Source organism: Limanda limanda, chromosome 10 (genome assembly GCF_963576545.1).
Source record: "Limanda limanda chromosome 10, fLimLim1.1, whole genome shotgun sequence".
Taxonomy (NCBI): Eukaryota; Metazoa; Chordata; class Actinopteri; order Pleuronectiformes; family Pleuronectidae; genus Limanda; species Limanda limanda.
In genome coordinates, this window is record NC_083645.1 from 15,565,722 (window position 1) to 15,577,491 (window position 11,770).

Genomic DNA, 11,770 nt, shown 5'->3' on the forward strand with positions numbered 1-11,770 from the left:
CACACCTTGGTTACAGACCTTGGTTAAGAAGATGATGTCTAATAACTTTGTCAACTCTGGTGTTTATATTTAAAAAAAAATTATTATAATTGCACTTACTGTGCTTTGTAGTTTGGCTTTTTTGAAGCTTATGTACTTGATGTTCTGGGTTTGTACCCCATTTCTTAAATGCACTTATTGTAATCGCTTTGGATAAAAGCGTCAGCTAAATGATATGTAATGAAATTTAAAAGATCAATTTTCAGCTATAAACTACACTTGATAAGTAAAATATAAAAGATTACAAAGATCCGAAATCAAAAATTGACTCAGCATGTATGTAATTGCTGTGAATACAAATGTATTTGTGTGGTGGTTTAGCACGTTGTACAATTCCTCCCATCACTTGTTTCCAGCTGGTACCTGGCATTAATGTTTATTTTTATATCCACTTCTATGTCAGTCCTCAAAGGAAATAGCTTGAAGTATGGAAAAGGTTAAAGTGGCAATAGTTTGAGGCAATGTGTGTTGACAGCTGTGATGAAGTGTTTCCAATGTACTTGTACTGTATAGACTGAGCCGCTCATACAGTGTTCACTGCATCATCCAACAAACCCTGATCATACACGGTCCCTTTTTAATACCTTCAAAACATGGCTGCAAATGTTACATCCTCTGTATAAGCTGCTCCTTATTTGTACAATATGGAAATTATTAGAGGAGCAGTTCAAGTCTCAGATATTTTATAGTATGATACAATATATACAGTACATTTGCAGCTTCATGTCATTGAATGAGCAACAGTAAAGTCAAACTCTGGAGGCAGCTACGTTCTTCAAAACCGACGCATGGCATTAGTCTGACATATGCTCAACATTGAAATGTCATACATTTTAACACATTCAAAATGTCCATTCATCACGTCCTCCGTTTTTCCGTTATCTGATTTTGTGAAAAACCCATTTGTTTAATTAGAAGTCTGTTTGCTTTGTCAACGTTGTGATACTTTGGGTTTCCACCGGGGAGCAGTCTTGAGTCGGTTAAACTAATTGTAGTTCATGAGATTGATGAGCGGCGAGTCAACTGGCTGGTCTCAGTCTTCCAGGGCTGGAACAGTAGCCACAGTGAGTCCAGGAGCATGTCAGGGCCGCACGTGGTCGGATGCACTGGAATATGTGTCTGTTCCACGTCCAAGCATCTTGGTTCCTCCGGTCCTGGACGGATCGGGTCCGGCTGTATCTGAGCCGCTGATTCTTTCCAATGAGGTGTGGAGCTGCTGACGCCCGATTCTCTCCTGCTTTGGTTTGCTACAGTGTGGCCACAGTGACTGCTAACAGAGAGAGACACACACACATGAAGGGGAACAAAAGTTTGTCCTCCTGTTCAGAAAATAATTATTCACTTTATCGTTGTTGTGGGTGTGGATTAGGCCCTATACTCCTGGTTTGGAGATTAGTAAGTAGTATCAGCATTCACGACGTATATGGTATAAATGTAGTATTGGTAATAGAGGAGTTAAAGGTTATGTTATAGGCCAGAGGTCTTCAACAGGCAGTCCGTGGAGGTACTGCAGGGGGGTCGTGGAATTTTTGGTTGAGACAAATTTTTTTTTTTTTTTATAATTTTTTATTTATTTTCCGACCAATTTTTTCCCCACAAATTTAAATGTCTTAAAATACACATTAACATGCATCCTACATATTGTGAGGCTGATATGACCCTCTGCCTGACAACTGCCATCCGCCCAAGGTTAGATAAGTTGTGTGCTACCCATCAAGGTCTGACATCTCACTAATATGGGAGTATGTGGCATCCACAGATGGCTTGAGGATCCACTGTCTCTTCTACATGTATGTTTAAAATAAAAACATGAATCTGTGAATTATTGTAATAGCTCAGTGTTGTATGCAAGATGTACGTTAATAAAAGGCAGTGGCATGGCCACCCTGTACCTTGCACATGTTTAAATTAAAAACATGAATATATGAAACTGTGTAATATTTGAATAGTTTAGTATTGAATGCACAATAACAGGGTAGCTATGTTTATACATTGCACTAGGCCCAATTCAATATAAATCACAATTTTATACACTATATATAGTATGGGGTCCCTGCTCCATCTCTCCACCAGTTTGGGGGTCCTTGGCCTGAAAAACGTTGAAGACCCCTGTTATAGGCTAATACTGTTTTTAAAACCCCCAAATCCCATAAATTACAATTTATAGTTTTTGCTGCTAAAGAAACAGATAAACAAAATTGTGGAACCGATAAACTTTTAATGATTTGGTTAATGTAGGAGCAAGTGCGACACTGAAACAAATATTTCAAGAGGCTTTTTTAAGGTTCACAATAAAACATGGTTAACAGTAAATTCTCTTTTTCGCTCACTGACTTCACTATTAACTGCAAAGAAATACTTCCCTGATTCTTGATAACGTCGTAAAGTTAGACGTAATGTTTCCTCTCTCTCGGTGGAGAGGGGATTTCTCCTTTTTGTAAAGACATGACGAATATCTTGTGCATTTATTTCTCAGTTCTTACGACTCTGCTTAGTTGACATGATGAATTTTGTGTCGTGTGATGAAATATATACACGCACGCGCTTCATAAATGAACAGATAATTGTGTGTCGGCACAGGATGGATTTTTGTGCCAAATGCTACAGAGCTGTGTAGCCGTCTTTGCCGTGTATTGGTAGTGATACAGAACAAATGTCTGCTGCACTCTTATTGCTTAAACTAATACCTTCTTACTGAACACACATAATAAGCTAAATGAGGTATTTCTACTTTTGGTAAAAACATGAACAAAGAAACAAGGGCAGGATGTGAAAGTGGATAATGTGTCTCCTTTCTTGGCCTAATGTGCATGTTTCCATATGGCCTGATGCACCGTGGATGTCACTGCTAGGATCTCGGTGTCACAGTTCATTTGTTGCCGGGCAGACGTGTTGTGTATCTGGTGTGTGGGGATTTCACTATGTATGTCTACTTACCTGGTGTGTTATGTTTGTCTGCTGTGGCACTGAAAGCTTCCGAATAGTTGGGCTGTAAATCTTCTCTTGGTCCATCCTTGTGTCTGTTTGGTGTTTGTTTTTTTTCCCCCTCCTCTGGTTCTGTGTTGTAACCACAGCATCCACCTCACCAGCACAGGCTCAGCACGACCTGAGCGCAATAAGAGATGAGGGAAGACACATTTGTGTTTGTGCGACTCATGGGATTCTGTGTTTTGTAGTGAAACAGAGAAAATATACAAATTAAAATTTACATTTACAGTTTACACTATGTGCCCCACAGGAGCGAAATACGTGTTTCAAAGCATTTATAACACAATTTCAATATGAAGCAACATTTCTGAAGACGTTTTTATCCGTCTGTCTGTTTGTTAGAAGAACTACGCAAAAAACACTTGATGGATTAATATGAAACTTGCTGGACTGATGTGGTTTGGTTCAGACAAGAACCCATGAAATTCTGGTGCGGATCCAGATCAGTGAATTAGGAACTTTTTATTTTCCCGTTTTCTCTAACAATGCGAGATGGATCTTGATGAAATGAATCAGGCATGTTTAGGGGACTGATATTTGGTACAGATCCAAATAAAAAGGACATTTGGTTTCATAAAAGGACTGTTGGGAGAAACACTCTCTGAGTGTCAACCTTTTATATGAGGATTTGTTCGCATTCCACTCTCTGCCTTGCAGACAATGTACATGGTGGCTGACAGTTTACCTTTCTTTGCCATTAACATCTGTGGCAGTAGTGCCATTTGCAATCTGGATAGTAGCTGTGTTTGTCCTGCTGTTCATTTCTTGAAGCATGAAGCTTTGATCTGTTAGACCTGCTCCGCACAGCAGCGTCACCTCTGTGAGCTGCTCCCTGCCTAAGATGGAGAGAAAGAAAAGAAAGCGAAAACTCAAGATACTGGGGATGAGAACAAATGATGAAATCACACTGGTTGCACTATTATGTTGGAGAGAAATACATGTCTACTCTTCGATTAAACCAGTTCTGAAACTCCACTTATATCAAGCTCAACATTTACTTGCATACGTGAATCTCTGTCTGCGGCTTTACCTGCTGTGATAGTGGGAGACGGCTGTCGGCTCCTCCATCCACTGTAGATAGGGCAATGACATCTCAGTAGGTGGGCATATGCTGACCTGAAGTCCCTGTTGAGGGCTCCATAGAGGATAGGGTTGAGGGCTGAGTTGGTGTAACCCAGCCACACCACAGGCGAATATGCTTGAACTGAGCTTGGGTCTGGATGCTCCATTAGGCCCAGCACTGTGAACAGGATGAAATAAGGCAGCCAGCACACAACGAAAGCCCCTATGACTACAGCCAGCGTCACTGTGGCCTTGTGTTCCCGCAGAGCCACCGCCGTAACACTGGACACCACTGTGGTGGTGCTGCTGGAGGAATTGTTCCTGCTGTTGTAATGAGTGATCCAAGTGGGTCGGGCACTGATGATGCGCTTGGCCTGTGCCCGTGCAATGCGGAGTATTTGGAGGTAGGTCCAGCACATAGCAACCAGAGGCAGGAAGAACGTGAGAAGAGAGTCAGTCAGTGCGTAGGGTCTGTTCAGCTCAAAGCGACATTTGTTCTCCGAAGCCCAGGGCCCACGGTTCTGCACGGTCCCATTGACTGTGTTCCACCCCATGTGAATGGGCAAGAACGACACGGCCACGGACACTGTCCAGACACTCGCCATGGCCACCCCAACTCTCCATGGCAACACCAGCGAGGCATGCCTGAGAGGCATGGTCACCGCCAGGTAGCGGTCCACGCTGATGGCCAGGAGCGTGAGGATGGAGGCGGTGCACAGCATGACGTCCATGGAGATGTAGAAGTTGCAGAGGACGGGGCCGAGCGGCCACTCGTCGTTGAGCTGGAGGAGGGCGGAGAAGGGGAGGACCAGGACGCCGAGCAGCAGGTCCGTCACCGCCAGCGACACCACGAAGCAGTTGGTGAGGGAGCGGAGGCGTCGGGAGGCGCAGACGGCCAGGCACACCAGCACGTTCCCGCTGACCGTCAGGAGGATGAGGAGGGACAGGGTGACGCCCAGCATCACTTTGGACCACATTATAGCTTCACTGGAGACGCTGGGATGACGTCATGCCCATAGCTTTGTGTTTTCTTCTCAGGTTTACATAAGATAAGAGGTTGTACTTTCTACAGAGGAGGAATTCACGTAATAGGCCTTAAGCTCATTTATAACCTTCACTCAGAGGGTTTCTGTGCTCCCATATAAGTTGTCTCAATGTCTCCATGGTCATACGGGACATAAGATCCCATCCATGTTTGATTTCTCCGTCTCTTCTGTCCTAGCCACTCATTTGCTTTACTGCTGTCTGTTCTTGTTTAGCCTTGACTCTATAAACCATTGCTTTCAACTCTCCTGTCCATTACTCCACAAGTTCTCGCACTCTTGACAATTATTTATCCAGAAACTCTTGCAACAATCTGGTTGATCAACCTTCGTCTCTTGACAAATGCTGCCACCGAGGACTGAGGATCAGCAACGTGCTGATGAAACGTCAGCGATGGCTGTCGATCAGCTTCCTGAGAAAGAGGCTGATTCATAGTGGTCCATGTCATCACCCTGGCCTCGATACCGTCTTCTATGGCTGTGGTGACACCTAGTGGACTGAGAGGAGAAACACAGGTGGTGATACAGTTTTTTTTTTCTACAAGTTAACATATTGCAAAGCTATAAATACATCTAACAACACAGACGTCTTTAGTTTTATACCTGTAACTTTAAAAATGTTAAGCTACAACATCTGGTTAAAAATAAGAGAAAAATATCCTTCTTGATAAATTCTTGTGTGTTTTGCGTTTATGATTCATGAGCTTTCCAAAGCTTAAATGTGGCCTTTGTGCTTCTTTTTGGATTAATACATTAGATTAAATGATAGATTATAGTGATGAACTTTGTCCAAAGTATTACTGGATAAACTCTCATGAGCTGGAAAATACAAAGAAATTAAATTAAAACAAGAAAAGGTTATTCAGGACAGGAGCCAGATCTGTGATAGCTGATAAAACTAATAAATTAGGGACTGATGACAGAGTGACTCAGTTCGGTGGAAGCATTTGTACAAAAAAATCTGCCTTTGGAACAAGAAAGCTCTTGATTTATGTTTGACGTTATAAGTCAGTTTATTCCCTCATGAAGTTTTTTTTTTTTATCACAACCACCATAAGCTTGTGGTCATACCACACCAAATAAGGATGTAGCCACTGAAGACATGCCTGTATTGAGTTGAGCATGTGTATGTTTAATCAGTCATAAGTTCAGCTTTTGATTTGTAAGATAAAGATTGTGTTATTCCTTCTTCGAAACTTTTATAGTCTCAAACCCTAACTGCAACAAACATTCTTGCATGCATGATCTATGATGGAAAGAAGTCAATACGGACCACCATAGTAATAGTTCACATATTATAAATATCATGCCTGACATATGAATTTATCTATGGTTATAAGGGCTAGAACAGCATTTTCTAATGCCTGTTGTTGTTAACTATAAAGGAGTTTGTTATTTATAATGTTCATTTGTTTCATAGCAGCCGTTTTCTTTATAAATGCTAAGTAGGTTTGGATGGTGAGAGCTGTTGAGTCAAATATGACTAGAATATATTGAATACAATATCAATCCATGAATATGTAAAAAAGGCTTGTTTGTAAAGTAAGTTTCTCATGAAATACTTCAATTTTGATCCATACTGTTCAAATGTTTGTGTCGTACACAGTCCTTGTCGACAGAGTCACAGTGCTGTGTGTCCTCTGTGAACTCGCTCAGTATTGGCACGGGCTCTCAATGTTTCCCCCGGTGGAATGAGGAGAACTACCTGATAAGTCAAAGTGTGGAAAACATGCGCTTGCGTCAGTGGGTGGGTGGTAATGTTTGCTCGTCTATTTTCTAACACTGTAATGGATGTCGGGACGTTTGCCAGACTTGGTCCAGAGCCACTCACTTATCAACTCAAAGAGAGGGAGAGATGTCCGGAGATGGAGCTTCACATGAAGACGACAAGAAAGAGTGACAGAAGAAGATACATCGAAAAGGTAGCCGGAGAGAGAGATAAAGGTTTTGAATAAATTGAGGTCCAGGTAACCTAGAACCCCCCCGGCTCTAATCTTTAAATTCTTCCAATCTTCAGTTCTTTTATTCTGTGGACACATTTCTGTCACAGCCTCGCTGCTTTGAACTATGTCCAGAGCAAACACTGATAGCACAGCCACTAACGTATGAAGTGCAGCTGACAAATGCTCGCGACGCCTCGGCCTGTGCAAGTTAGAGCGAGTCCGAGGCCACATGTTCCTACTGTTTTCATCATCAAAATCTGTCTCTCTCACTGACATACACACACACACACACACACACACACACACACACACACACACACACACACACACACACACACACACACACACACACACCCACACACACACACAAACACGCACATCAGCTGGAATGAAGTTTGGCGTGGATCCAACACGGGTCGGCGAGGAATTTCCACATATGGTCACAGGGCAACCTTGTCTCAACCCTGGGACTGAATGTATACAAGTGCGTGTGTGTGTGTGCACGTGCATGCGTTTGTGTGTGCGGTCACACACTGTTATCTGCCCTCTGCTAAATGCATTAGTTCCTTTTCCCATGTTGCAGCAGATTTGTGTGAGACCACAACCATATTCGTTTCCTGTGTTTATTTTTGCATAAACATGCATCTTTTAATAAAACCACATTAATATACAACCCTGCCCCCTCACTCATCAAGAAGCACATAACATTTTCTTAATACATGCAAGCATGCAAACGAGTCGTGTCGCAGTACAAACTACACTTCATTCAAAAGTCATTCACCCTCATGTTGAGTACGTGTGATGCAGCCGTGCAGTAAACACAACATTGGTAATGTACAAGTGGGCCACGTTGTTTCTGACCATCTGTTTTCTTTCACTATCTTCTCATTAGTCGTTCCTAATGGAAAACGATGGTGAGTGTTACTGCATCTGTGTATATAAGCTAAGAGACCCATGTGGATACACTGTCGGGCTGTAGTGTTAATTTGGTCTGCTCATGAATGAACATTTCATTTCAATTTCAGTAAGTTGCTTTTAAATCAGATTAATTTGTTTTTAACTATTGAAGTCTCGGAAAGATGAGTTCCTGTGCAATCTGACTCTGACAATATGAGTCAATCAGGAAGAGGGACCTGGACAGCATCTACTGACAAAGAGACTTTAATTAATCCTACACCAATTTTCTATATTATATGCTGCCTGTGCATTTGATTAACCAGAAGATTCACAGAGAGACTATATTCAACCACCCTTTCCTGAAATGTGTATGATAATTAAGATTTGTGCTTTAATGTGGATAATGCTTGTTAAATGCACCAAAATAAACTTTAGCCAACTGGGTACTGACTTTCAGTGAGACTGAATCTTCATCTGGAAACAGTGTAGCTATGTCCCTTTGTTGATGCTAATAGATAATATTAATCCTCTGTCATTAATAGTTGGAGTAATGTGGCATCGAAGTTAAAGTAACTCTACTCCAAATCATTACTTTAGGTAACCTCCAGCAATGAGCATTAAAGAGACAGCTTTGTGTTTTACTTGCCTCTCTCACTACAAAACTTCCCAGTCACTTTTTCCTCTCTATATAAAGTTGGTCCAACTGTAAACCCATGATGTTCTTTCCGCCTCACTGTGTGTTATACCAGTGTCCTACAGCCAGGTCTGGTTTAACAATGTTGCGAGTTTCATTTATGTGGTGCTAAATCAGCAGACGATCAGATTTGAGCGCACGGGAAGCGAGAAGTGCACTGCAGCCACTAAAGGGATAGTTCACCCAAAGGTGCATTCACTATGCCGATGACTGGGTGGTGGTTTGAGTCCACAAAACACTTTTGGAGTATTAGGGGTAAACGGTGTTACAACCAAATCCAATAACAATAGAAGTAAATCCTGACCAATTCCTTGAATCTAAAAAAAAACAAAAAACATCTGGGATACGGACACTTCGGACGCCATCACAGGAGCAGCAGTATAGAGGCAGGTTACGTTTTTGTCCTTGTTATTTTACGTTTCGAAAAATTGGTCAACATTTATTTATTAGATTTGGCTGCAACACAAGGTGGTCAGATAAGTAGTGAATTTTCATTTTAAGGACATTTACATTAGTGTGTGTGTGTGCTTGTGCTTGTGCGTGTGTAAACAAATGCACAGTTTTAGTCCTTTTTTTTATAAATGAAAAATTGTTTCATCAAATTTTTATCTTAGTTTCATCTTTTCTCATTAATGAAATTACTGCATGTTGATGTCACAGTTATTGTTTAATACTGTCAGGGTCTCATCTTGATGGAAAAAGTTGGTTTTTGTTTACAAAATAAACTCTAATGGCCATGCATGACCACAGTTCCACACAACCCCCAAAAATACTGTTTGTCTTGCTAATGGATTTTGAGGACTGTGATGGGTGCTGAGTACTGTTTTGTCCACATTATGTGAAGGTTGCTCTACTTTCAGGCGTTTTCTGCAGGAAAAAGCAGTTTCGTGGTTTTAAGGACAGTGTTTCACTGTCTTTTTCCCCAGGACCAGTTGATCTGAATATCTGAGGTGACACGGAGCACCTGGTGGACACAACAGGGATGAAACAGGCGATTAACTTTTGAGGAGCTCCTCGGTAGCTTCCTCTCTTTGTCTCCGATCTCCCGGCACAAAGAGATGCAAATGGGCTTAATTTTCCCCATGTAGATCCTCTATTAGTCGGTAAATGGCTGGGTGCAAAGAGCCTTATTTGGGTATTGAGGTTGAAGCGCAGGCAGAAAAGAGCTGGTCGGAGCGGAGAGATGAGTAATGAGGATATTTGCCTCTCAGCTGGGACCCGCTGTCTGAATTGAGAGATGGTCTAAATAGGAAGTTCTCTTCCTGCGACTCTTTTTGTTTAACCCGCCAGATGTGTCTTTTAAGAAACGGATGGTAATCACAGTAATCTTGCGTATTGACGCAAATTCAAAGATATGTATTTGTAGATGTTTATGCGGAGTCTGGGAAATGAGTTGATTCGCTCTCAAGTCGCAGAAATATTGAACTGAGCTCTGAATTGCCAGCAGGAGGGAAATTAACCTTTTCATTTGGTTGCTACAAACTTGTCAGGATACTTGAAATACACTCCTTCATTCATTCATTCTTTCTTTCAAACATTCGATCTCTCCTCAGTTGATTCACCTGCCACCTGTTGGTCCTAAGCTGACGCACCAAGCCAAACCAGATCCCACGTCTCTGCGATCCTGCTGCAATGTGTCCACATATCAGACAAATGCAAATGTGAGAGTTGAATTCTTAAAGGGAATTTAGAAGCTGGAGCTCTTTTTATTACAGATTTCCACAGGTAAAGGGAAAGCAGGGGATCTTAAACTGGTATCGGGGTCAGTACACATGTATCTAGACTGTGACTGTGACACTGAGAAAGCAGACAATTGTTGAAAGCAATTTCAGAGCGACCTAATGCAATCAGACGTTTGAATGCTTCATTTATTCTATTGTAATTCAATTGAGCAGCAAACACTTGGCTCGTCCACTTCCTCTGCTTTTGCGAAATAATCTATAGCTGTCTGCATTGTTGTGAACGTGTCAAGGTCTGCGAGTATGTGTGTGTGTGTGTGTGTGGGGTCGGGGTTTCTGGGTAGATACGTGTGTGCGTTTGTGTGCATGTTTGTGTGGTGTGTGTGTGCGGGGGTGTGTGCAGGTCTTCCTGTTTGTCTTTGCTTTTGTCCTCGACAGAGAGACTCAGAGAGACACTGGATAGAGAGGGATCGTGGTCTGGGATGGGGGTTGCTTGGTAACCGCTGTGTGTCCAGAGCAGTGGAGGGAAGCTGTGGAATCTTGACAAAGCGTGAAAACAACACAGACACACACTCCCCAACCACACACACACACGCACTGAGCGACAGATACGTCCGCAGACAGGGGAATCAGACACATAAAATATGTATAGGCGCGAACAGCATGCGCCGCTGTGACACACAAGTTAAGGTCACATGGTCACATGGATTGCCCTCAATATGTCAGCCTCGCCACACTTTCTGTTATGTCAGCAAATCGAAGCCGCCAAGAACACCTCAACCTAAGAAACACTTATTTGTACAGACACAGAGAGTGTTGTGTGGAAAAACACACAATCCACACTTTTCTTGTCGTTTCTCACAGTTGCACTTTTGGGAACTGCTCACACGGTTCCCTGACCCAGTCATGACACCTAACCACTTCCTGTCTGCACACTAGCGGCTGGTTCTGCTGATACAGACGTTGCAGTTTCTCTTTGTGACTTGGCTGGGTTAATCCTCCCAGATGACCATGTTTAAATCATGACCTGCGACATTTTAACGGTCGTTAATGTCTAATGCCTCTAATTCCTACAACCAACAGAAAAACAAGGCTGAAGCAGTGAAAGCTGAATGTATAAAAAAATTTGTGATAACGTCATTTTGTTCAGCGAGTCCAAACCCCCCCAAAACATCATAGGATAATTTTGTATATTTTTCAGGAATTGAATATGAAGCATATATGAATAACAAAATTAGGAAGGACTTTTTTACCATTGGCCAGATTTTCCATCTTATAGCTCAAGTAGAGTGATGAGAATTGTCATTATATCAAGATGTGTGAGACCATTCATACTCTATACACTCTTCTAGGTGTAAAATGAGGAAACAAGACATTATGTTTGTTAATGTGAGATAGTGGAAAGGTGAAGTTAAAATGTAGAAC

General features: G+C 42.0%; 1 protein-coding gene across 1 annotated transcript; it reads right to left on the reverse strand.

Annotated features, from left to right (window-relative positions):
• Positions 1 to 1,253: 1,253 nt before the first annotated feature.
• On the reverse strand, positions 1,254 to 5,066 carry hrh2a (histamine receptor H2a). Its single transcript, XM_061080123.1, has 4 exons — positions 4,058 to 5,066; positions 3,713 to 3,863; positions 2,977 to 3,145; positions 1,254 to 1,309 (listed from the first exon to the last, which is right to left on the reverse strand). The coding sequence occupies exons 1-3, from the start codon at positions 5,064 to 5,066 to the stop codon at positions 3,136 to 3,138; spliced, it is 1,170 nt and encodes a 389-aa protein (XP_060936106.1). The 3' UTR covers positions 1,254 to 1,309; positions 2,977 to 3,135.
• Between the last annotated feature and the right edge of the window lie 6,704 nt (positions 5,067 to 11,770).